General features: G+C 40.3%; 2 protein-coding genes and 1 long non-coding RNA gene across 15 annotated transcripts in view; 1 reads left to right on the top strand and 2 right to left on the bottom strand.

Annotated features, from left to right (window-relative positions):
- Positions 1–2,704: 2,704 nt before the first annotated feature.
- LOC116066574 (protein LYRIC-like) lies at positions 2,705–14,538 on the bottom strand. Of its 2 annotated transcripts, XM_031322728.2 has the most exons (13): positions 13,853–14,537; positions 13,480–13,599; positions 12,746–12,827; positions 12,014–12,187; positions 11,315–11,365; positions 11,008–11,142; positions 9,067–9,153; positions 7,644–7,712; positions 7,392–7,537; positions 5,849–5,965; positions 5,141–5,242; positions 4,605–4,731; positions 2,705–3,734 (listed from the first exon to the last, which is right to left on the bottom strand). In XM_031322728.2, the coding sequence occupies exons 1-13, from the start codon at positions 14,180–14,182 to the stop codon at positions 3,670–3,672; spliced, it is 1,605 nt and encodes a 534-aa protein (XP_031178588.1). In that variant the 5' UTR covers positions 14,183–14,537; the 3' UTR covers positions 2,705–3,669. The 2 variants fall into 2 exon arrangements, with proteins under 2 accessions (XP_031178588.1, XP_031178590.1); XM_031322730.2 differs by lacking the exon at positions 7,644–7,712 and having other exon boundaries at positions 13,853–14,538.
- Positions 5,277–5,557, top strand: LOC116066589. The gene is made up of 2 exons (XR_004108994.1): positions 5,277–5,445; positions 5,478–5,557. It is a non-coding gene; the product is annotated as an uncharacterized LOC116066589 (long non-coding RNA).
- An 11,758-nt stretch (positions 14,539–26,296) lies between the features above and the next one.
- The window catches only part of ubr5 (ubiquitin protein ligase E3 component n-recognin 5), a 44,581-nt gene continuing 43,436 nt past the window's right edge, over positions 26,297–27,441 (bottom strand). For 10 of the 12 annotated variants that reach the window (XM_031322693.2, XM_031322697.2, XM_031322700.2 and 7 more), the window contains one exon: positions 26,820–27,059. In XM_031322693.2, coding sequence (XP_031178553.1) covers positions 26,847–27,059 — 213 coding nt within the window. In that variant the 3' untranslated portion in view covers positions 26,820–26,846. Of the gene's footprint in view, positions 27,060–27,441 lie in introns of all 12 variants that reach the window. The other 2 variants (XM_031322690.2, XM_031322702.1) reach the window with 2 other exon arrangements.

The following is a 27,441-nucleotide window of genomic DNA, read 5'->3' on the forward strand; positions in this document are numbered from 1 at the left end:
GAAATACCAAAAAAAAGAACAATCAAACGAACCCAAAGTCCCCAGTTTGTTTTCATCTCTGTGCTGGTGAGTGACGTCATGGCGCCCTCTGGTGGACATCAGCAGGAACTACAAGCAGAGCGCCACCAAACATATTCACACATTAAAACATGTTTACAGATTTTATTAGTTTCATTTCTATGTTTTTATCTTACACACTCACCCTACTGCCGCATTCTATCTCATGTATCCACTGGTTGCAAAAAAAGTCTGTTTCTATAGAAATCTACGGGAAAATGGCCCTACTTCTCACTTGATTTAAAATACTACTGGTTTATAAAGCACTGAACGTGTTTTTAAACTGCTTTTTAATATTTCATGTAAATCCCTTTGAATTGCCTTGTTGCTAAAATGTGCTATATAAATAAAGCTGCCTTGCCTATACTTATTTTTGAGGTCAAACGTGGCTACATGCTTCATAGAGTACCGTGAAGCAGTTGTCTAAGTAACTGGACTTGACGTGTAAGAAAAAGAAAAAATGTTCCTAAATAAAAAAAAAGTTAATAAATTATAATTTTAAATGTTCATTTTAAGGTTTATATGGACTTTGACACTTGATGAACGAAAATGTTGTCCCAATGTTCATTTAGCAAATTACGGTCTCTTTAATTTTAAAATAAAGAAGCGGATGCTTTGGAGCCATAGACTGTTAATATTATACAGTCTATGTTTGGAGCCCAGCTACACACTGACCTGTCAATCATGACAGAGGCTTAGCTGTACTTTGTATATTAAAATAGCCGTGAACTTGTGAACTCGGCCGAAATTTGGTCCGACCAAAAGAGGTAGTCTCGGTCCGGCTCCAACTGGACTTTGGGACCAAATACATGAAGCTCTGGCAGGCTATCATCGTGTTATAAGAAGCTCCTTTAAGGAACAGATCAGTACTTATGCTGCATTCATGCCACCTGGGAATAACAGGGACCGCCCCCGTGGTTACGTTGTTTTTCCGACTGCCAGTGTTCACATCATAGATATACATAATAAAAGCCTTTATTATGTATATCTATGGTTCACATGGCCGGGATGCGTGTTCTTCTTCTTCTGTTATATTTGCGTTTGGCATAACAACTTGTTGCATGACTGCCACCAGCTGTTGGCCGTAGCCTAGAGCATCAGGTGGTGAAAACATGGAGGCCACAATAACAAAAGATTTGCTGCTGTTTTCTTATGCGAGCATACAAGCACATGGACAGGTGTTTGTTTGAGTTATTTGCAGGACAACGAACGGGAAAGGACACGGATAAGTTGGTGTTCTTTATACATGGGCCTATTTATGAATAATTTGAAATATGTTATGTCTGTGTATGTTTCTTGGCTGAGGCATTTGTCCACAATAAACAGTTTATTGTTTATTGGAGAGCAGCAGTCAGTAGGGGAGAGCAGCAGTCAGTAGGGGAGAGCAGCAGTCAGTAGAGGAGAGCAGCAGTCAGTAGGAGAGCAGCAGTCAGTAGGAGAGAGCAGCAGTCAGTAGGGGAGAGCAGCAGTCAGTAGAGGAGAGCAGCAGTCAGTAGGAGAGCAGCAGTCAGTAGGAGAGCAGCAGTCAGTAGGAGAGCAGCAGTCAGTAGGAGAGCAGCAGTCAGTAGAGGAGAGAGCAGAGAGAGGATAAGAGAGGACGGGGAAGCCCGTCTACAAACCAATCAGTTACAAGTATCTGGAGACGCAGGACGTAGTTTTAAACTACGTTAGTAGCTTGTTTCAAGCTAGACACATTTGATTAGCATGAAAACATATCCCAGAGAACGGTCGACTCGGTACACATTATTAACCCCTAGGTTCATTTTGCGCCGGAATTGTCCTTGAATAAAACTATTTGCCGCATTAACTCCGATTCTTCAGGTATATATTTCATTTTGAAGATAATAGTAGTTTTTTTAAAACATTAAAAAGTCTTAACATGAATCTAACTGTTATTAGCATATTAGCAAATATAAATCCCCAGTGATAGGCTTACACAGGTAAGGTAGCTATCCAGAGATAAAGGTGATCCTGAGGATTCACTGTGCCACATGTATGTTTAACATTAAAACATGATTTATAAAATCATGCCAACAATTATTAGGCTATTTTAATAGCTTAGTATTATATGCAAAAAAGGTATGTATAAAGGCTTTAGGCCGCCCTACATGTTACTGTAGGCCCAGTTTATTATGAAACTTCATTTTATACAATATATGCGGTAGGGGGTCCCTGCTCTCTCTCTCTCTCTCAGTTAAGGGGTCCTTGGCGTAAAAAACATTGAGCATGTAACTTAAGGGAAAGTTTGCTGATTTATTGTGTACTGCCATAACGTTACATGCAGATAATTGGCGCCAGTACCCGAAGATCCACATTTACCCGCCGATAAATCCCAACTGGATGACTCGCTTCAGATGGGTTGAAGATCGGCAACTTTCCATCTTTAGCGTTCTGCTAAGCTCAGAGCTACTGCAACCATAAACAGTGGCTTGGCCGCATCATCCTCTCCCCAGCTCCACCCTCTTGTCAAAACTTGTTACATCCGATTTCAAAAAACGTCATATAAATTGCCGAATTCAAAGCTTCAAAACAGCAGTCCATAAACAAATGGGTGACATCACTGCTGCTTGGTCCACTAATTTTACAGTCCATGTTACACAGTAGTGGATTATGACCTAAAAAAAAAAACTACATAAAGAAGCACAAATATAGAAAAACTGGCCTTTATTTAGTCTTTTTACATATGGCTTTAGCTTTTCTTTTATTACAAACAGATTTTACAAAAGGTAGTGAAGACTTTAAATCAAAAGGTGGAAAATCATGAAGAGGCTGACGACACTGCGATGGTACATCTACAATCACAGGCTCCCACGAGGCTCTGGCCACAGAGCAGTCACAGATAGTAAAAACAGCAAGGAAACCGTTGTCTCGAAACACTGCGGCGCAACATCAGACAAGGGACAAACCAGATGGACTGAGTCAATTGAAATATTGTAGTCACAGATAAGAATGCAAAAATACAGAGCGGACAGGTTTCTCTTTTCTGCACGCAACCATGCTCATGTCTCATTTGTCACAAAGGTTTACACCCCTGTTGAGCGGTCGTCCTAAAATAACCATTTGATCACTCAGCTCTTTTTCACCAAACTGCGATCACTGTACCATCTTGACTCAAATGTAAAAGCAAAAAAAGAATAATAATTAATAAGATTACTGCCAAAGCAAAAGCCAATTTAACATTATGGCCCAGTGTTGTGTGTGACCTGAAGCATGTTGACCATTTTCATTCTCTACACAGTAAACTCCTCTCGTTAGCCACCACAACATCACATTTCTAAACATGATCAGTATTTTCTACATCTAATTACATCAATACAGCTCTTTCAATCAGTTAATTTGATTCAGTGGAATTAGAAGACAGTCAACCGTATCAAATGCATACTTAAAAATCATTAACAACGCATTACATTAGATTGCACTGCATCTAGGTTCAGTTTTCAATGATTCATCGACTGAGCTTGGCGGGTATAAAAGTTCTTTCATTTTCCAGACTAGGTTTTAAGGTTTAAGTCCATCATGAAGACCTTAGTTCAAAGTTCTTGTCACAAAAGGTGTTGCATAAACAGGATATCAAGTCTTTTGCATACAGCGGTCTGCAGAATGGACTCCGTCTCATGTTTCTCTCCTCGCCTTTTTCTTCTTTGCCGGCTTAGGCGCTTGGCTCTCCTCAGGTTTTTCTGTGGAAAAACACAGAAAAGGCAGATTAGTAACAACTCTAAACATGTGATTCACATGGTTTGATACATTTTCAAGCTTTCACAAAGGCCATTTCAAGTCACGAGGATCACAAATCAATGCGGTTCACTGCTGAGAGGAGATTGAACTAACTACTGTTATCATTGTTCTTCAAAAAGGGTCAATCTAATATGATGGCTGAGAGTGATGCTCAGGTTAAGCATGATACAGGGAACACAAGGCCAGGAAAGAGTCCCACCTTTAGGGAAGTTGAATTAATCAGCTTCTGGTTCAGCTTAAAGGACAATTCCGGGGCAAAATGAACCTAGTTCCGAGTTGACCGTTCTCTGGGATGTGTTTTCATGCTAATCAAATGTGTCTCTAGCTTTAAACAAGCTACCGCAAACCGGTGGTTAGCTGCTAACGCTAGCTTTCGGGGCATTAACTCCAAATTTTCCATGTTTAGATTTCATTTTGAAGACAATAGAAGCAGTAAGTTTTAAGCAAGATCTGACATTGAAAGTCTGCCACACAACCATGAAGTTATAGAAAACAGTTTTCAGTAGGATGGCCTATGTTACCAAATTCAGCACAGACCATACTAGATAACAAGATATTAAGCAATGGGCATTTAGGGGTATCATGGCATTAAGCACCATGACTGAAAAAGAAGGCATGTACATTTTTCAAAAAAAATAAAAACAGTGAAGTCATTAGAGAGCCTTGTTTTTGGGGAGAGGAGAAAGCTGTTTAAGGGCTGGGAAGGCCTCAGTCACTTCCTCCACCTCCATAAATGACTAACCAACCCAACACAGCCTGGCTGAGATATCTGCTAACACTGTAATATCGTACTACGGTTTAAATGGGCTTACTTTGTTGTGTTGGAGCAGAAAGGTTGTTCTGCTTGGCAGTGGGCTCTCCATCAGTTGGCTTCTGTGGCACTTGTGTTACAGGGGGTTTCTGGGATATGTTGTCCTTCACTGGTTGCTCCACTCTGGCCTATAAGAAAAAGGGAAACATGGTTAGTCCTGGTCACCTCAGCAAAAGATGAATGACTGAAAGAGTTTCAATCTACCAACAAAATAATACATATGGTAAATTCACATTTACATAGGCCTGTAACAATTATTACATAATAATAATAATAATAATAATAATAATAATAATAATAACTTTTCTGTTTTCTTAACGTAAATTGTGTCTTTGTTTAACCACCATATGCCTAATTGAATAAGTGATTATTGTTCGGACTATATATCAGTATTATTTTAATTGTTAGTTGTTGACACTTTTACACGCTCCTAGCAACAAAAATGACAAGTTACTCAATGTAACTTGACTGAGTGAGCAGTTGTAGATACACACTGAACACTATTCAAACCCCCTGCACTATATTAGCACCACTGACCTGGACAGCAGCAGCTCTGACAGGCTGGACAGCAGCAGCAGCAGCGTTCTCCTGCTTCTTCACCGAGGCTGCAGGTGGCGCCTCCTTCTCTGGCTCATCGCCCTTAACAGGACACAAGCCAAGTTTACACCGTTTATCTGTGTTTTTTGCCCCCAACGGCTGGTTATGGTTAGGGTTAGGGGTAAGGTTAAGGTTAGGTGCCTCGAAGGCAGCGGCCGCAGCGCTGACTGGAAGGAGCAGTTGGGGGCAAAAAACACCATTGAGCGTTTACACCAGACCGTGCCGTGAATTCAAAAGGACAAAATGTCCTTTTGATGAAAAGGAGAAAAATGAAAAGGAGAAATGTCAAACACTAATATTAATTTTCTGATCACAAGGGGCAAGAAAATAAACTGGCTTCTTGAATGCCAAACACAGAAAAAAAAACATGCCCTCTGGTGGTAATAATAATAATAATAATAATAATAATAATAATAATAATAATAATAATAATAATAATAACTTAGCAATACATTATTATAGGATTATACAGGTTTGATGCAGCCTCAAAGTACACAGCAACGAAGCCTTGTACATCGAGGGTGTGATTAGTCATACTACATTCAGGTTTTCTTGATTTTTATACTCCAAAATTTGCAAAACAAATACTTCACATCTATTTTTGCACTGTGTGTATGTGTGTATGTGTGTATTCTCACGATCAGTTACCTGGCCAGAAATTCCTCCCTCCTCTGCAGCTTTCTTCTTCTTCTTCTTCTTCTTTTTAGTTTTGGCTGCTCCATCAGCAGCAGTCTCTCCCTTGTCCTTCTCATCGTCATCATCGTCCTGACAAACACACATCAATAAAACATTACTCGGGACATTTTAAAAACCTAAGCAGCAAATATGGCAATAACAGTGTGAACGTGTTAAGGAACAACTCTTCATTCTGAACAAGAACTGCAGAAACTCCGCTTAAAATGGAATAAAGAGACTTCAGTTATACAGAGTTCTTAAAGCCACAGTGTAGATTACCTTAATTTGCTGCAATGTGGTTGTCAAAAATGGCACTGTGGCAGACAGAAATCCTGCCACGTTTAAGTTAATAATTCTTAATTTTGTCAACAAAAATACAACAGTCATTGCATTCATACCCATGTTGTACAGCCTACACCATCATATTTAACTTTACTGTAGTTTTTGACCACACTAATTAAATTTGGGATAAAAGAACCTTTCCTGGGCGCTATATATAGAGGTTTACGCCTCGACGCAGCGGCCGCGGGTTCGACTCCGACCCTTTGCTGCATGTAATTCCCCCCCCCTCTTTCTCCCCTTTCATGTCTTCAGCTGTCCTGTAAATATAAAAAGGCCCCAAAAAATTATCTTAAAATAAAAGAACCTTTGCTCTTTTTATATTTACTCTAAATCTCTAAAAAAAAAAATGTAAAATCGTTCAGGAATCCGACAAAGTTAAAGCAGTGCAATGGTTAATTGATGGTGGCTCTGTTAAAGTAAGTGCAGGATTTTAAAATCTCTTACTGACGCCATCTGGAGGTAGTGCAAAAACAGCATTGCCAAAAAGCAATGCATTCCACCATCCTAACATTTATGTTCATAAATATTCAATTGTGTTATTCATATCATTCATGACATTAATTATGTAGCAATCAAGTATTTCTCATGCTATGACAGGACAACATTTCTGCTATGAAAGTCTTTGCGGTGTGTTCAAGTGCAACTCATTGGCCAAGACAAAGGCGACGTGAGGAGACCGCGCAGTCGGCCTTGGTCGCTACTAGTTCTTGCCCGTCTGCCTGGTGTGTCAGCATCCTTAATCCCGACAGAACAACGCAGGGAATCTTTTGCCTGCACTTTTTTGAGCTCAACATTGTTGAAACAGAGCAGCTAATATTGGTAGTGAGAGCAACAAGTTAGCAGGCTGACGAGTGGTCAATGTTGGGCACCAGGAGTGTGTGAGGAGAGAAACGCGACAGTTTAATTAAAAACCGAATACCTACCCAGCGAACAAATATCCAAATAGTCCAACCCTACTTATTTTGATGCTAAGATTTGTAATTAGCAGGAATTTAGCACAACGTGGAAATGAAAGCAGTGCTTCGTTTATTTAAATGTGAAAGTGCAACAAAATTAATGTTGTCCCTCATGATCATTTTGGCCAAAATCGTGCAGCCCTAATTACTGGGTTTGTTATTTATAAAACTTCAAGGTAACTCCCATAATGCTTTGTCCCGAGCCTGGGCATACTTACAGCTGCTCCAATCAACAGGTTCACCTTGGCGGGCTCAGGGAGGGGCTGCTCCGAAGCGGGAGGGGGCTCAGGAGTGGGCTCTTCATAGTTGCCCCAGGCTTCAGAAGGGGCGTTCCAATCAGAGCAAGGATCGACCGAACCACCATCTGAGAAACACAAAGACCATCATCAGAAAATAGTTACAAATGTAAAGGAGTATCATAACTATAAAGTGAAATAGAGCAGGTGAAGAAAATCACTAATGCTGCTTACTGAGTCCAGACCACTCATCGTCCCCTCTGGGCTGACTGAGCCAGGGCAGCTCGCTCACAGGCTGGGGCTCTACCAGGACACAACAACAATTACTCAACCTGCCTTCCACAACCAACGCTTTGGACAACTATGCCGTCTAGGGCAGAGTTGGAAAGTAACAAATTAGAATTACTCACATTACTGTACTTGAGTAGGTTTTTATTGTGTATTTTTACTTTTTAAAGTAGTTATTATAATAATAATAATTAATTAATAAAAATATATATATATATATATATATATATATATATATATATATATATAATAATAATAATAATAATATTATTATAATAATAATAATATAATAATTTTACTTAAGTAGGTTTTGTTTGAAGTATTGTACTTAATTTTAAATCACAGCCGTTATTTACAAAAGTAAATTTAAAAAAAGATCTCTATATCGTTGTCTGTCAACAAACTAAAATCCAAAGCGCCTTTGTGCCCTTCTCGAATCGCAAAAGACTGATTTAATGAAATAAATAATAAAAGTAAAGTATAAAGATGATATTAAAGTATAAATATTAAGTAAATTTTAACTGAGCTACTTTTTACTTGAGATTTTTTTTACCAGTAATTTTACTTGTTCTTAAAGCAGCCATATTATGCTCATTTTCAGGTTCATAATTGTATTTTAAGGTTGTACCAGAATAGGTTTACATGGTTTAATTCTCAAAAAACACCATATTTTTGTTGTACTGCACCGCTCTCTCTCACTGCTGCAGATCCTCTTTTCAGCTGGTCTCTGTTTTAGCTACAGAGTGAGACCTCTTTTCTTCTTCTGTACTATCTTTGATTGTACTGCACATGCCCAGTAGCTCAGATGTAGATCATGTCAGCTAGCTAGCTCCATAGACAGTAAAAGAAAGGCTGTTTCTACAACTTTGGTCAGTTACAAGGCAGGATTAGCTGGGAGACTTCTAAATGAGGGCGCACATGGAAGTAGTTCTTTTGTAGATTATGGTGAACTTGTGTGTTGTAGCAGTGCTTTGCTATTGAGAACGAGGTAGCATGCTAGCGTTAGCATGCTAACGCTAACGACGAGCTAATTGTTGCGTTAGCCTGCTCGTTTCAGCTTGTGACGTCACAAGCCGTGCCGATTTTGAACTCACCCAGAGACTGAAGGCAGGACACATTCAGAAACTGTATCTCACTCTAAACAGCATGGGTGGATTTTTTTCAAAGTTTGTATGTGTGTGGAAGCACCAGAGACACAACATAACACCCCAAATCCCAGAAAAAGTGATTTTTTCATAATATGGGCACTTTAAGTAAAAGTTCAAAGTAATAGTACTCTTGTGTTTTTGTACCCTTTCCACCTCTGGTGTAAGGGTGCGAGCCAAGTTAAACCACCAGTTGCCACATCACCTGTTTATTGTCTACTTACCAACAGCAGTACCAACACCCAGTCCAGCTAAAGACACCAGATTTAGCTCTGTTGTGGGCATCCCCCGGTCAATCACAGTCCACGACTCTGAAACACACACATTTCACAGATACTAGGATGTCAATATTCAACACAACTCACTTTCACTTATCAGCTATCAGCACTCTGACTTCAAATAACGGTTCCCTGGCATTGTGCAGACCTGTCAAGTATTTTTTTAAGGCCTTTATTCGATAGGACAGCTTAGACATGAAGGGGGAGAGAGGAACGACATGCATGGTGCGGCGAGGACTGAGCCTCTGTACATGGGGCCCACGCTCTACCAGGTGAGCTATCCAGGTGCCCCCTAAAACAACTTAAACGTACACATGTTCCACCAAAACAAGTTCCATCGGAGCCTATTTTGCAGCGGCACCACGGCTTTTCTCTGGTGACCTAAGACGATTGTGATTGGTTTAAAGAAATGCCAATAAACCAGAGCATGTTTTCCTCCCATCCCAGAATGCTGTGTGGAGTAGCCAGACCCTCCTCCAGAACACTTTGGAGGAGGGTCTGTCAAAGCGATACTACAGATGGACTAACCATGGATGAAATAATAGATGAATAAATTAATGTCAGTGAATTTGTAACTACGTTTTCTTTACTGTACATTACCTGAGAAATGGCAAATGAGAACAGAGGGGCAGAGTTAAATCTTTCTGTATAAAATCATTACACCTCCCATCTTAATTTGTAGACATTTGTTGAGAAAACCACCAATCTCACCACGAGGTCCATTTAGTACCAGTTACCCAGTTGTCTTTGAATTGTGAAGAAGATCATGTGATGAAGATCATGTGATATGATCGAAAGCTCAAGCCAGGCAACTAAATGATCCTTGAGGTGAGCTGGTTTCCAAGACCAAGAATTAACTTTATTTTAATTAACTAATTAATCTCAGATAAGTTATCATATTGTTTTACAATGTTTTTCAAATTAAGTTCTGACAGTTGGATTAGGACAGTGACTAAGAAACAGACTTTCACGTGTGGTCAAATGGTTGTCAAATATGGCATCCCCAGACAAGATTTCTTCCGATATTTACAGATTAGGCATTATATACTGCATAGCACAACCTTAATTGGTAATCTTGAAGTATCTCCTCTTGAAAATGTTTGTTTCAAACAGTTGGTAAAAGGTCTGTCAGCCTATTCTATGTAGCTATGCGTGCTGAGCCACCTCTGGCTTTGCCAGAGCTTAGAGATAAATGGGAGAGGGACCTTTCTGTTACTATCAGCGATAATGAGTGGGAAGATATATGGAGATATGCTAACTCAATTTCAGTTTGTAATTGTGCCAAAGCAATACAATTTAAGATTATACACAGAGTGCATATATCCCCAAACCATAGACATTATTTCAACCCTACTCTTCACCCATGTGCCTTAAATGTAAAACAGAGGTTGGTACTTTATCTCATTGTCTTTGGTCTTGCCACAAAAGAGATTGTACTGTATTCTCACATATGCTGCAAGGAAGAACATTTTACTGCAGTGGATTAGCAAAAAAGGACCAACTGTTAAGGGTTGGCATAAAGTGCTGTTTGGGTTAGTACCACTGGAGTACCGGACATGCATGTTACATTCAAAGTCAAATCAATTCTTCAAAGTTTGGGAGCCATATTTGAATTATTTGGAGCCTGATGTTTCTGCCATCTTGCTACAGGGATTCCATGAAAGAGCTTGATAAGAGAGAGCTGATTTCCCATTATTTGTATAACTTTTGGTTGTATGTATGTATGTATGTATGTATGTATGTAATATAATAAATTTAAAAAAAAAAACTCTTGACACTACAGCCAATATAGAGGTTATTATTAATGGAGTGCCATAACGTGTTTACACTAACACCCAACACATGGGTACAGAAACCGAGCAGTTTTAAGTGGTAAAACATTTTTACCATCGATCTCTGCTCTCCACAGGGATGCTGGTTCTCTACTGGTTGTCCAGGGGACCGTCTTTGAAGCAACAGTGGGAGTCAGAACCTTTACAGCCATGTCAGTCACACCAGCCGCCACCACCTCACTGCTGTTAACTAATACCAGGGGAGACAATTGATACTCAGAATAAACACAGATCAGGTTGGCAAGACATCTAATATGGGAGTTCCCAGTAAAGCATGTGAACTTTGGATTGATGAAACTATTGCCTGGGGTGTCTGAATTGTTTACCAGTCAACAGGTAAAGCATTTCCTGCTGATAATTACCTAGAGATACAACAGCTTCAACCTTGTCTGGCTTCACTTTTGCGGATTCTCCTGAAAAGAGAGAAAAAAAAAAAAAAAAAAGGTCAATAAATGCCAAGTACACTTCTCATGACAGCCTATTAATGAAGAAAGCACACATAAACACTTAACTAAAACTCATTCTGGGAGTCAATTAGATCCCCCTAAAGCCTGTATTTATAGCCCCTCCTGTCAACAAGAGACCAACCAAACGCAACAACAGCCTGTACAGAACAACAGACATCTCTCTCTCTCTCTCTCTCTCTCTCTCTCTCTCTCTCTCTCTCTCTCTCTCTCTCTCTCTCTCTCTCTCTCTCTCTCTCTCTCTCTCTCTCTCTCTCTCTCTCTCTGTCTCTCTCTCTCTCTCTCTCTCTCTCTCTCTCTCTCTCTCTCTCTCTCTCTCTCTCTCTCTCTCTCTCTCTCTCTCTCTCTCTCTCTCTCTCTCTCTCTCTCTCTCTCTCTCTCTCTCTCTCTCTCTCTCTCTCTCTCTCTGCTGTTTTTCCAAGATGGCCTGGAGGAGTTTGTGCTTCACATGAATGTATACAAGTAAAATAAAAAAAAATAAAAAAAATCACTGTTGCAAATTCATTCCTTCTTCCCAATTTTAAAACTTCTCAAAAAGAAGAATATCACAGCCTTAATAAAAATATACAGGGTTTTAAGAGGTCTTTTAAGAGCCACCTTTTTTCTTCTTTTGGCTGGCAGATGCGGGGGCTGCAGAGGCCTTGGGCTGCTCTGGGGGAGCGCTCACAGGTGTGTTCCCCCCTCCAGGACTAGCTGAGCCATCACTGGAACCCTTGTCCTTCTTGCGTTGTTCACGCTTCTCCTTGTTGCTGACCTTGGTCTCCCACGTGCCTGAGAACCATTGAGTGCAGCATGGAATTAGTTGCAAAATACTCATTATGGGATTAGTGAGGAAATATGGCATGGATTAGGCAGAATAGATGCAAAGAATGTTCAAATACAACACACTAAATACATGTTGCTGAGAAAGAGTCTAAGGCAGGTCCCATTCTAACACAATATATCAAGTATAAATCAAGTTGGGGTTTTTTTTTAACCCATGGTCACATTGAAAATATATATATATTTTTTTTTAAGTACAGAAGTCATTACTATGAGGTGTCTGGTTACTGAAAATGTTGGCTTACTACAAATCTAAAGTAACGACAGGCCTCCTCAAAAAAGTGACACCATACACAGACATCGTTTTGACCAAAAACCCTGAATTATGATGACATTCATATTATTTATTTTCTCTTTTCCATTTTTTTTAATATTGCTTATATTATGCTATGTATTCCTTTTCTGATTTTACTGTATGTTTACTGTTGTTGAAGCACTTTGGATACCTGCTGGTTTCTGTATAGCGCTATATAAATGAATGTTGATTGATTGATTGATTTATTTCACCTTCTTCTGGTTCTTTGCCATCAGCAGTCACTGTCTTGGTCTCCTTTACAGCCTGTTTGGCCTTCTTCTTTGACTTCTTTAACTAGAAGAAAAACAGTGGGTATAAAGTAGAAAAGAAAGATAAACTATCTGGGATTGTGAGACTGGGTTTAAAGAAGCAGGGGAAGGGCTACAGTGGAGATACTAGACAGCACATTATATTTCACCTCCAAGAACAGCAACTGAGCAAGCTGACCCATGCTGACTGAACCATAGGCAGTCAATTATATCAGCAAGCCACGTCTATTTATAAGTGAAATTACATCCACTTTCCAAGACTCCCTAAATGTGTTACATGTCCTTTTTGTCAACACTATTTCCATCTCTTAGTGTATGCATAATTACATATTCTGCCTCCAGCACCTTCCGGATCACAGTCTGTGTTACTTTGTGGTATCCAGAGGGTGGCATTCAATGAAAGGTTGCACCTTAAGCCAGGAACCCTCCTCCAAGATTTTGCTGCATCTGCAAGTTAAAAACTGTAACCCAACACTGGTAGCTAGCTGGTCTGGTTACATCATGGCAGGGTGACAGTGAGAAAAGGTTGTGTTTTCTGGACTGCTTAACATAGAAGAGTACCCGAAAAATAATGATGTGACTTACAAGCAATGGTAGCGAACTGCAAACATTTATACAAACATAACCTGGGCTGGTGTACGCGTGTGTTGCCATATGTCTTTGGTACAACAAATTACCTCTGCAACCTTTTCAGCCTTGACTTCAGGTGGGGGCGGCTGGTGATGTGGCACTATCTCTTCTGACACTACGGCTTCTTCCTGTGGTTCAGCAACAGCTCTTCCATTTGGTTGGGCTTTCTGCAAAGCACATGTAAAGACAAAATGTAGAGGGCCATGACAAATGTCTTATTTATTCCTTCCAAGCTATCAAAGTGTAACACCCTCCAAGGCTAGCATAGTCAGGTCGGACACTAGCGTGAAGCTAGCTAGGGTTTTTGCCATGACATGAGATTTAACTGTCACTGTCATGTTAGCTTGACAACTAGCCTTGCTAACGATACGGCTATCAAGCTAGGAAAGGGTGTAGACTGGTTTAATTTATGCTACGTGCCTTTTCTGCCTTCTTCTTCTTTTTCTTCGGTTCCTCAGATTTGCCAGGTTTACCGAGACCCCGCTTTACTTCAATGCCGTCGTCTACGGGGAATACAGCGGGTCGTTTTTTGAAGAGAGACCGGCAGGCTGAGGCCCACAGAGCGACCATCAGCACCAGCCCGCTACATGCCGCTAAGAGGATCACCCATGGCGGAATAAGCTCAGGCTTCAGTCCCAAATCCACACCAAGTTCGGAGCGCAGCAGCCCCAGACCTCTGGACAACAGTTCATTCATACGATTTGTAAGCAGCTTGACCTGCTGAGAGGCCGCGTCCTGCCACTGCTCCATTTGTATTGTTTTTCAAACAACAGACCGATTAGTCACGCTTTGCTTGCCGTTATAACCGTTAGCTGCGCTAGCCTGCAGTGCTAGCTAAAATTAACGGAGCGACTTCGACATGATGGAAGACAATAAATTCACCCCCTTCTCCGCCAGCAACATCGGCCTAGCCAGACAGTCAGCTAGCTAGCTAGCTAGCTAACGTATTACTTGTTAAAACTGCGGTGACAAACTAAGTTAGCTTACTAGCCAGCAAGCTAGCTGATATCATCGCAAGATAATATGCCTCCGTTAGCTGACCACCACAATGTGACCGCGAGCAAGCAGGTTCACCTCTCATATGGCTCCGTTTTGACTGGAAGAGAAGCGTTGCCTTCACTGTCGCATGTAATGTGGAGAGTTAAGGTTGTAAATTGCAAACATCTTTGACAGCGTGTCCAAAAAGCTAATTTAAATAAAATAATTGTTTTCGTTGCTATTAAGGTTATTATTTTGAAGACAACATATCGACTATGTGTTTTAAGTGGCAGACTAAAGACGATTACGCTCAAGAAATATAATTGCTCTGGCTATATTTTTATTTGCCACGTTTACTGTAACGTTATGCACATGTATGCACGTTTGTGTACTGTGTTTTAATTTATCAAATCAAACATCTATTGTTTCACATTTGCTATCAGTTGTTGACAAAGTGTCATAAATAACAAAGCCCAATGTTTTCGGGTGTCATATAGGCTATTAGTGACTTTCCCAACCTAATTAACTTGGTCCACGAAATTCCATTTTTCACAAAATATTTTGAAGGCAACACAAATGGGCCGTGACAGCTCCAAAGAAATAGGCATTTGCAGGGAGGGGGAGGTAAATCAAAAAGTACTAACTTGAAGTACTTTTACTTTATTTCCATTGTATGCAGCTTTATACATACTCCACTACACCTCACAGGCAAATATTGTACTTTTTACTCCACTACATTTGTCTAACAGTTTTAGTAATACTTACTTTTTTAGATTTTATTTATCTTTTTTAAAGAAATTTTCACACCCTTCCTGTCCAGTGAAAAAACATATATTTCCAATTTTGGGGATTTTGAATGTGATTTTCTTTTCCCTGATAAACTGAATGATTAAGTGTTCCTTTATTGGATGAGGAAATCATCCTACTCCTTAAATATTATATAATATATAAAATATATAATAGTATATTTAATCAATGTGTCTTGGACTGCTATTATAGACCATTTACTGCAGAATGAATACTTTTGCTTTTGATACTTTAAGTACAATTAGCTGACAATACTTTTACATAAGTATGGTATTAATGACTTAGTATGTTTTGTTTTATTTATTTACACTGTACATTAGTGTAGCTGCACAACAGGTATTTTTCCAGGGTTATTACTACAAATACAGGTTAGTAAATACTACTGTTTAAATACATCAAAGTTGACCTATACAATACATAGCCTACGCTTGTCTTGTGCAATTCCTCTGAAATAAGTTTTGAATTAACACTATATTTTTAATGTTGATTATTGTACTGAGTGGTCTGAAAAGATCAACTGGCTAAATGAATACAATCTCGGTTAACAGATATCTGTAGTGTCTTTAATAAAATCATAAATAAACCAGAAATGCAGTACATGCCAGTAGAGCTGGATGATATGGAAAAAATCAAATATCCCGATATTTTTGACCAAATACCTCAATATCGATATTGTAGGGTTGACTAGTGGTGCTTTCACAAAATATGCAGGCAATGAGATTTTTGATAAATAATCATCAGTTATGTTGATATAATAACTATGTGGGTAAAGGCAAATAATAACACAGCTAGAACAGTATGGTGTGTTCAGAAAATGACATCACTTTACTGTAATGCAGCCTTTAAAACAGGGAAAAGACAACACTTGTGTCACATCAGGATATTACGACATCCAAAATTTAAGATGATTATCTAGTCTCATATATCGATATTGATATAATATCAATATATTGCCCGGCCCTACATGCCAGTCTGCTCTGTAATCCAGACCGACTACTTACTACACATACTACAGATCAAAGTACATGCTTGCACAAGCAACATTGTTAGCTCACAAATGTTGCCACCATGTGACTATTGGAATGGTTTACATGCTCCTTACATCACAGGCTACCACAAGTTAGTTATCTGTTATCACCAGAACATTATGGTATATCGGCAATGATGTGAATTATACTGATGTGTGTATCGATAACTAATTGACAAGTTTCTGCAAGATGCACCATAAAATACCTCCGCTGACATTTTCATATGGTTAGGTAGCTCACTCTTGGGGAGTTTCTGGTTGTGGTCACTAGGTGGCAGTGCTGGCTAAGCCATTCTTTACCACAAGAAGTAAGTGAGGATAAGATAAGATATGATAAGATAAGATAGACTTTATTAATCCCACACTGGGGAAATTCCTGTGCTACTGCAGCTCAAAAGAAAAAGAAAAAAATGTACACACATCAGAATAACACAAATACACATTAAGTAGACATAGGAGAAAAAATATAAAGAAAGTATAAGAAATAGAAAAAATAGAAGTTGTTATAATAATAATAGTAATAAAACAAACATATTTACACAATAAACACCCTTATATAAACAGACAGTATATAAACACAGATATACAGATGAACACAAATGACATATTGCACAGTTGGAGGTGACACAGAGTAATAAATAATAAAGCGTAGTGCAGAGTATTGTCCAGTGATGGCTCATATTGTAGAAACAGCTAGCAGTGCTACATTATGATGTTGCATTAAAGAGTCTGACTGCTGCTGGAATGAAGGACCTGCGGTAGCACTCCTTCTTTGGCCAATGGCAGCAGTGTACAACAGCACACTTTCTTCATCGGGCCCTCCAAGCCCTGCTTCTCCCACAGCGTGACACAAAACCACTCTGTCAGAAACTAAGTTTCTCCTGCTACGTCCTGCTATGCTCTGCTGTGCCACGCTACATACTGTAACGTCCTGCAGTGCCCTGCTATGACATGAACTACTACAACTACCATTTGTAGTCACTGCCGTACTGTTCCATTATCTTTATTGTAACTACTATTGCCACTGTTCATCACATTCAAACCGGCACCGTCAGACACCGCCTACCAAGAGCCTGGGTCTGTCCCAGGTTTCTCCCTAAAAGGGAGTTTTTCCTCACCACTGTCACACTAAATGCATGCTCTTGGGGGAATTACTAGAATTGTTGGGTCTTTGTAAATTATAGAGTGTGGTCTAGACCTACTCTATCTGTAAAGTGTCTTGAGATAACTCCTGTTATGATTTGATACTATAAATAAAATTGAATTGAATTAAGTAACTAAGTAGACGGAAGCTTCAAATTAAATTATACATTTCGTTACAATATACTCTTATAATAGGATGTCCTGTTCAAAGAATACAGCACTAAGTTACCAATTAAAACAGTATCAGGGAACATCCTTCCTTCCTGCAGTTAGAGAGCATTCACACATCATTTAGGATAGTAAAGCAGTAATTAAAGAAGCAGGTAGTCCAAAAATGTGGGATGGTTTGGTTTAAATTGTTATTTTTAAAGTTCTAATTCCACACATTGAAACCGATGAACTATAATTTCTTTGTTTGCAGAAATGAAAGTTTTTTTGTAGTAACGTGAAAATATAGGTCAATTTTGATACACCTTGAGTTGCACAAAGGCCCTAAGTACATTGTGTGGCATTCAATTGTGACAATTTGTACAATTAAAAGTTAGCGGCCATGTGACATTTCCAAGATGGCTGTGTGCATGGTCAACATATATTTTCCTTTAGGAACAAATCTTGTTTTACTTTTTCTGCCAGAAAAAGGCTAGTCAATGCCACATTTCTCTCTATTATTGATTATGGTGATCTATTGTACATGAATGCCCCATCAAAGTGTCTTCAGATGTTGGATGCTGTGTATCATAGAGCTTTAAGGATTATTTCAAATTGCAGACCCCTCACTCATCACCGTACATTTTACTCCACAGTGAATTTGCCCTCTCTGTCAAATCGCCGGCTTACTCACCTTTATATGTTCATATACAAAGGCATTTTAGGCAGGCTCCCATTTTACATATCTGAATATCTTTCTTTTACACAGAGTACTTATGGTTTACGGTCCCAGAACACTATTTCATTGAATGTACCTCAAGCCCAGACAGAGTTGTTTAAAAAGGCTTTCATGTTTGCTGCACCTTCTACTTGGAATGACCTACAGAAAACCCTCAAACTACAGGGTCTAATTTCCTTAAATGATTTGAAAGGTTATGTAAAACCATAGAACATGAGTCCATCCACACGTGCAAATGTTTTAACTAATGGCACTTTTATTTAATTGAAATGCGCTTGAGTTGTCTTTGCCTCTTTTGTGTTTGTTTTGTGATTGTAAATTGTTTTTATATGCAACTAACTTGTTCTGCTATTTTGGCCAGGTCTCTCTTGAAAAAGAGATTTTATATCTCAATGAGACTAACCTGGTTAAATAAAATAAATATGACAGAACTAGCTTATTTTTAAAAGCATTTCTTTTGTTTCTAAGGTAAGATTCAAGTCATTTAAAGATTAAAATGCTTACATAACAAGTCATATATTACAATTAACCTGTTCTGTCCACATTTGTTTAACAAATTGATCTAAAACACATTAGCACATTAACACACCTTAAAAGTTGTTACTTTGTATTGTTCAAATCAAAGCATTTTGAACCAAATGTAAACAAAAAATCCTATACATGTAAATATGTATGAGGAAACGTACAAACAAGATTTTAGTACCCTATATCCATCACATTATAATGTAATTTTGTGGCATGAATCGCAATGTGAGGTCACACAGTAGCACTTTATAATAACCATCGCTATAATGGTAAATTGATAGTTACTTAAACTTAACTAACAACAAAATGATCATTAATATTGTTTAGTTATTATTAATTATGCTATTATTTATATTCGCTCTATTTATAATCCTCCTCCCATCCTCAGTCCATTAACACAGTAAACAAGGTCCACAGCCTCTAAAATAGTTCAATGTAACAACTTAATGTTGAGTTCACACGCTCTTCATATATCGTAGGAAAGCACATTGCTATCGCCAGATGAGTGACAATTTTGTTTGGCATATTTCCACTAACCAGTGTATGATGAAGGCATGTTGGGTGGGTGAAATTAGAAAGCTAACGTTAGCTAACGAGCAGCAGTCGCTCCGCTCCCACTGTAGGGAGACTCATTTACCGGGAGAACAGCTGGGGAGAGGCACTGTCTGGTTAACACAAGTTTTTAGCTGCGACAGTCCTTCCTTTGCTGTACGTGAAGTTGCTGCATTTTGGCTGCTGTCTGTAGATTCCTTCATGCACAACTCGTATTCTTTCGGATGTTTCATACCAAATGTTGTAACAGCGATGATGTTGTGTATTGTTTAGGGTCCTCGACTCCTCGCCACCACGAGACAAATCAGCATTGTAAACTGAACATGTAGCTGGACTTGAATGGTCTTCTTTTGACTGAAAGTGCTGCCAAACTACACTTTTTCTGCTCACAAGTTCCATTTTCACTTTCTCACAGCCTGAGCCTACTGCATTGAACGCTCCACCTACGTAAACACCTTCCCGTAATCAACGGCGCCGTCATTACGTCGACCAGCGTAGTGCAAGCGTAGGGTTCGTTTAGGTGGAAACAGATTCTAAGGTTCAACAGAAACCGGACCCCGTCAGAAAGCCCAATATTCAGCCGAATCCGAAGCCGAATCCTGGATACGCTGCATCCCTAGTTTATATTACAGTTTCTTGTTTCCCAAATGATACCATTTTATATATTATATTAAGTATTTGTTAATGATTAGGAAATTCATTATAAACCATTAATACACATTATTTGGATGGCTATTATAAAGTTGCATCTGATAATTATAATACTTGTTAATGGTCAATAAAGACTCTATAAAAACATGTATAAACATTGTTTATCCAGCTATTATCAGGGTACAAATCATCATCTCTTTCATCGATCGCCAAAACAGATTGAATGGGGCCAGATGAATGTTACTTGATGCTTTATAAACCAGTTATTAATCATTAACTCATTGTTATAAGCATCAATTGGAACTTTATAATCGCCATCCAAATGTTTATAGATTGATTACAACTCAATGTTAACCAAAACTAAACTTTTCTAACTTAGTGGTCCCCTAATACTGTATCTGAAGTCTCTTTTATATAGACCTTAGTGGTCCCCTAATACTGTATCTGAAGTCTCTTTTATATAGACCTTAGTGGTCCCCTAATACTGTATCTGAAGTCTCTTTTATATAGACCTTAGTGGTCCCCTAATACTGTATCTGAAGTCTCTTTTATATAGACCTTAGTGGTCCCCTAATACTGTATCTGAAGTCTCTTTTATATAGACCTTAGTGGTCCCCTAATACTGTATCTGAAGTCTCTTTTATATAGGCCTTAGTGGTCCCCTAATACTGTATCTGAAGTCTCTTTTATATAGACCTTAGTGGTCCCCTAATACTGTATCTGAAGTCTCTTTTATATAGGCCTTAGTGGTCCCCTAATACTGTATCTGAAGTCTCTTTTATATAGACCTTAGTGGTCCCCTAATACTGTATCTGAAGTCTCTTTTATATAGACCTTAGTGGTCCCCTAATACTGTATCTGAAGTCTCTTTTATATAGACCTTAGTGGTCCCCTAATACTGTATCTGAAGTCTCTTTTATATAGACCTTAGTGGTCCCCTAATACTGTATCTGAAGTCTCTTTCCTGAAATTCAGCCTTGGTGCAGAATTACAGCCACTAGAGCCAGTCCCACAATGAGCTTTCCTTAGGATGTGCCATTTCTGTGTCTGTAGCTTTAAATGCTATTGAGGAGGAGAGGGGGGGCAAGGTGGAGGGTGGGGGTGTGGCCTTGACCAACTGCCACTTTGCTTGTTTGAAAGCCATGATGTCTCTCTCTCTCTCATGGGCGGGCCAAATTCTCTGGGGGGGCAAAGCAGAGAAAGGGGAGGTAACCTTTCCCCTTATGACCTCATAAAGAGAAGATTCCAGATCGGCCCATCTGAGCTTTCATTTTCTCAAAGACAGAGCAGGATACCCAGGGCTCGGTTTACACCTATCACCATTTCTAGCCACTGGGGGACCATAGGCAGGCTGCGAGTTTTTTTTTTTGCAGGATGGTAGGGGAAGACTCATGAATATTCATTAGGGAACTCATCCCTGATTGGCTAACCCTGACATTCTTACCCTAATCATAACCAATCCCACTCCTCTTGCCTAAACATAACCAATCCCACCAGAGCAGGCAATGAGTACTAGCCATTCAGAGGGAGAGTAGGGAGGGTTCTTCCCCTACCATCCTGCAAAAAGAAAATTTGCTATATATACATAATAATGTTAAAAAACCTCAAAGTTAAATTTTCATGCCATGGGACCTTTAAAATTCATCAGAGTGCAAACACAATGCACAGAAAGTCGAACGCACTAGGGGTCAACGTTAATCTAGCTCTGGCAACTTTCCATGGAAAACTACATTCATTTCCTTCTGTAAAATCCATAACTTGAAAACTGGATTTGTCCAAATAAATATATTTTATGTTGAAGTCAATTTACTAATCAAAAGAAGCACTAGACAGCCTCTGAAAACACAAGTATCATGTCCTTTGAGACTCTTGTGGTTTTGTCAATTCTGAGAAAATGACTAAAGTGACATTACGTGAGTATTCTTTGCTTGGGCATACAGACAAGAACTAGGTGATGTGGTTGCTCCACATCACCTCCTTAGTGAAGAAGGCCTGTCAGCGTCTCCAACATCTCAGACGGCTCCCCGTCAGGGTGCTCACCTGCACCATAGAGAGCACCCTGTCTGGGAGCATCACCGTCTGGATGGGCAGCAGCACCCAAAAGACTACCTGGCCCTTAAGAGGGAGTGGATCATCAGAACTCCTCTCCCCAATATGCAGGACATTTACATCAGGCGCTGCAAGGCTAAGGTCACTAAGATTCTCAGAGAACCCAGTCACCCTAGCAACTCACTGTTCTCTCTGCTGCCATCAGAAAGGCGTTATCGCTACCGGAGAACAAACTCAGAGGATGAGGAGGCGCTTCTTCCCTCAGGCTGTCCATCTGCTCAATGAAAACTGTGGCTAGCCCCCAACCCACCGCCTCATTTTCTTGTGTTGTATATTACTATTTTTATGGATTTTATTATTTTTATTGAAATGGAAGAGGTACACATTGAACTGTGTATGTGACAAATAAATTTGATTTGATAGTGTTAAAACTACCTCTCCGGGAACCATCACCTTATCGTGGTGGAGAGGTTTGTGTGTCCCTATGAACCTGAGGGCTGTGTTGTCTGGAGCTTTGTGCTCCTGGTAGGGTCTCCCAAGGCAAAGTGGTCTCAGGTGAGGGGCCAGACAAAGAATGGTTCAAAAACCCTATGAGTGACAGAGGAAGAGATGGAGTGACCCTGCCCAGAGGAAGCCCGGGGCCCCCGTCTGGAGCCAGGCCCAGATGGAGGGCTCGTCAGCGAGCATCTGGTGGCTGGGTTTGCCACGGAGCCCGGCCGGGCACAGCCCGAAAAAGCTACGTGGCATCCATCTCTCCATCCCATGGGCCCACCACCTGTGGGAGGAACCGCTGGGGGCATTGAACCCGAGTGGACAATGTTCAAAGTTTCCATTGCTGAAGCTGCGGCGAGGAGCTGTGGTCTTAGGGTCTTAGGTGCCTCAAGGGACGGTAACCCACGAACACCGTGGTGGACACCGGTGGTCAGGGAAGCCGTCCGACTGAAGAAGGAGTCTTTCCGGGATATGTTATCCCAGAGGACTCTGGAGGCAGTTGCAAGGTACCCGCTGGGGTCGGGTGTGCTGCCACACGGGTGGCAGTGAAGGTCAGGGGCCTCGACGGACCAGACCCGGGCAGCAGACGCTGTCTCTGGGGACGTGGAATGTCACCTCTCTGTGGGGGAAGGAGCCGGAACTGGTGCGGGAGGTGGAGCGCTACCGGTTAGATCTGGTGGGGCTTACCTCTATGCACAGTCTTGGTTCTGGAACCATACTCCTGGATAGGGGCTGGACTCTTTTCTTCTCCGGAGTTGCGGCGGGTGTGGGGATACTCGCAAGCCCCCGGCTGAGCGCCGCTACGTTGGAGTTTACCCCGGTGGACGAGAGGGTCGCCTCCCTACGCCTGCGGGTTGTGGGGGGGAAAACTCTGACTGTTGTTTGTGCATATGCACCAAACAAGAGTTCGGAGTATTCAGCCTTCTTGGAGACCTTGAGTGGAGTCCTGTATGGGGCTCCAGTGGGGGACTCCATAGTTCTGCTGGGGGACTTCAACGCGCATGTGGGCAATGATGGAGACACATGGAGAGGCGTGATTGGGAGGAACGGCCTCCCTGATCTAAACCAGAGTGGTTGTTTGTTGTTGGACTTCTGTGCTAGTCATGGATTGTCTATAACGAACACCATGTTCGAACATAGGGATGCTCATAAGTGTACTTGGTACCAGAGCACCCTAGGCCAAAGGTCAATGATCGATTTTATAATCGTTTCATCTGATCTGAGGCCGTATGTTTTGGACACTCGGGTGAAGAGAGGGGCAGAGCTGTCGACCGATCACCATCTGGTGGTGAGTTGGGTCAGGCGGTGGGGGAAGACTCTGGACAGACCTGGTAAGCCCAAACGGGTAGTGCGGGTAAATTGGGAACGTCTGGAGGAGGCCCCTGTCCGACAGACTTTCAACTCACACCTCCGGCGGAGCTTTTCGTGCATCTCTGTGGAGGCTGGGGGCATTGAACCCGAGTGGACAATGTTCAAAGTTTCCATTGCTGAAGCTGCGGCGAGGAGCTGTGGTCTTAGATGCCTCAAGGGGCGGTAACCCACGAACACCGTGGTGGACATCGGTGGTCAGGGAAGCTGTCCGACTGAAGAAGGAGTCTTTCCGGGATATGTTATCCCAGAGGACTCCGGAGGCAGTTGCAAGGTACTGAAGGGCCCGACTGTTATATTGCTGTATGCAGACTGCTGTTCATATTGTTGTTAGAAGTTTGATGAATATATTATGGCAGTTGTTGAGATAATTAGAAAAGGCTGATGGTAATGGCAAATGTGTTTTAAATGAAGTCTGTTACTAAGGGCAATACATACAATGCTGTACATTTCTATAGTTGACCAATGCACCTTGATTTCTTTTAGTTGATTAATTTTTTTTTTAATTCTTTAACAATAAGGATCATGTTTGTTCCGCTTCCATGTGCATTGTATTTGGCATTCGTAGCACACAAATTGTGTTGTCCAGTAAACTGGGACTATAATTTGGAAGGATTGTACAATTTTAACAACATATCCTAATTGTACAATCCTCCCAAATTATAGTCTTAGTTTACTGGACCAGTAACTATATAGTGATTGATCAAATGATGTAGGCTACTGTACATTCATGTAACAACAGGGAGAGGACACCTCAATGGTTTTTGACCTTATATTTAGCTGGGGGGGAAATAACTGATGAATATACTCTGTTCCATTCATGTTTACAGTGTGCATGGAATTTATCACTTAATTATCTTTATAGTTTCTAGATTTTAGAGTCACATTTCTTCAGTGTCTTTATTTTCTATGTTCATAGGAGCAAGGCATATATGTAGAGAAGGAAACTCGTCCTCTCAAAACACGAGAAAAGGCGTGGCAGATAATAGCGGACCGACTGAATGATAGTCTAAAACTATACATTTATCAACAACTGCTCTTAACTGAAACCATTCACTGAGTCACTGTCATCTGCAAAAATGAACAGTTGTACACTTTGCATTAAAAGCGAGCAGTGGAAGTTAATATGGAAGTTAATATGGAAACTTAGGAAATGTATATTTTAGCCCATGAGAGAGAGGGAGAAAGAGTGAAAGATATTTATGCATCATATTCTAGTGTGAAAATTGATCTTCATGGTAAATTTCCTGAGTAACATTATCTTCTGCTTACTTTTAAGGCAAAGAGTAGCCTACAACTGTTAATTTGTGCAAATGATTAGTAGCCTAATCCTTGAATGGAATGATTATGACGGTTTCAATTCAGAGCAGTGGTCAGTTAATGTATATGTTTAAACTGCTTACACATTCAGTCGGTCCGTGATCGTCTGCTACGCTTTCTCTCGCTGTTTCATTACAGCGGCCGTGTTTCTTTTCTTTTTATACAAATAATGTGTTTCACGTCATCATACTTCCACAAGAAGCTGCTGCTCACTCTGTATAAAGTATGTACAATACGTATTCTCCATTTTGGCATCAGTAAATCTGTGATCGACTTCGCGGTCTTGTGAGGAAAGCCGTGGACGACATGGATGTATTAAGAGAACGCGCATCTATCTGAATTACTTCAGCCTGGCTCGACCTAGTCACTCCTCCTCAGCCTGGCTTGGCCTTCGTGAAACGCACCAAGCCAGGATGCTCAGATTAGACTAGGTCAAGCCTCACTTTATCAGTTATCCTGGATTTATAGATTCTGCTTTTGTGAAACAGGCCCCAGGTCTGTTCAGGCCCAGTCTGGCCCCTCCAGCTGACACATGGGCGTCTCACTACACTAATCAACAACATGGGAGTCAGTATAACACAGATAACGGATCATTGCCAAACAGCAACTTTCTTCAAGTAAATGTTGCATTACAAGTTTGCAGCCGTCATCGTACGTAAATATTAATCTACGTGATTTTTTCATGACTTTACATTCAGAACATGTGTGAACCACATTTACCTTCATATTGACCTCCATGGTCCCTCTACAAAACTGTTTAGTTTTGTCAAACAGTACATCTCTGTAGGTGAATTTACAGTCATACAAAGTATACTTAGTAAAACCTTTGTAAGATTTTTCTTTGTTTTATTTTTAATAATGCAAATACACAAAACTTCCTTGCTCAACAGATCTAGTGCAAAACAGTGCACAAACACCATAATTCAAATACTACTGATTAAACTACAGTAGCTATTACCCAATTGTCTAAATAGGGCTGTGGTAGAGAAAAGATTAAATAGCCCTATTCTGTGTGTAGCGAGTCAAACGTTTGAGCAGCCTCCTCAAAAAATCCAGACCGGACAACTTATTTGCATCCAAGTTTATTTTGAAATTCCCTACTCCCCCTGTACAAGAAAAAAAGGACTTTCCACAAAGGCAGCAGTGAACTGTCAGTGATAGTACTTTTCTAGGGAAGGAAAAAAAAACAACTTATAATCACAGTGTGTCTTTTCTTCTTTTAAATATTTCTACTGCTGTCATCTTTGGCTGGGTTTCGGCAGACAGCTTTCTGTCAAACCACATTCCTGGGATGCAAAAGTTTAAGCCAATAGAGCAGGGCTGTGGGCTTTACGTTTTACAGTGCCAATGCAGGAATGTTCTGGACTGTATACCTCTTCATTAACACAAAAAAACAATAAAAATAAAAATAAGGTGTTTGTGTTCACAACACAAACAAATATTACCGCCTGGGGAGATAGCGACAGTATGTTGAATTTCATAAAATTGTATAGACAAAAAATAAATCTACAAAAATGGAGCTAGGTAAATATTACACAACAGTAAACATGTTTTTATTTTTTTCCGTTTTTTTTTTTTTTTTTTTTTTTTTTTTTAAACTCTTCTCTGTCGAACCTCTACACAAAACCAAAGTTCTTGGTCTTAATGGCTAGCAGGAGTTTCTGTTTGAGAATCTGTTTTGAAGAATAGAGTGGCACGTAAAGACGTGAGATGCAGGTGTTGGCTGTTGGGAGGTGCTGGTCGTCTGGAGGCCGGATGGTGATGGAGGGCATCGGCTGGAAGCCCTCCTCGCTGGCTGGCAGAGAAGGGCTGGAGGTCCAGAAGTACACCTGGGGACAAGGAAAATCATTAGTCGCATTTGCCATTTCCATCCATTTTATTTTTAGCCTGGAAATCCAGGCCCAAATCCGAAAGATTAAGGGTCTGGCATTGAGTAATGAAAATGGCCCAACTCGAGGGGCAGCACCAAGCATGTATTTGAAAATCTCACTGCACGCAATTGGACAGATTAAATTATTAGCTACCAGCGGAGCTAACTGGTAGATTAAACTATTAGCAACCAGAGGAGCTAACTGGTAGATTAAACTCTTAGCTACCAATGGAGCTAACTGGTAGATTAAACTCTTAGCTACCAGCGGAGCTAACTGGTAGATTAAACTCTTAGCTACCAGAGGAGCTAACTGGTAGATTAAACTGTCGTCATCTGTTTAG

This window comes from Sander lucioperca, chromosome 10 (genome assembly GCF_008315115.2).
Source record: "Sander lucioperca isolate FBNREF2018 chromosome 10, SLUC_FBN_1.2, whole genome shotgun sequence".
Taxonomy (NCBI): domain Eukaryota; kingdom Metazoa; phylum Chordata; class Actinopteri; order Perciformes; family Percidae; genus Sander; species Sander lucioperca.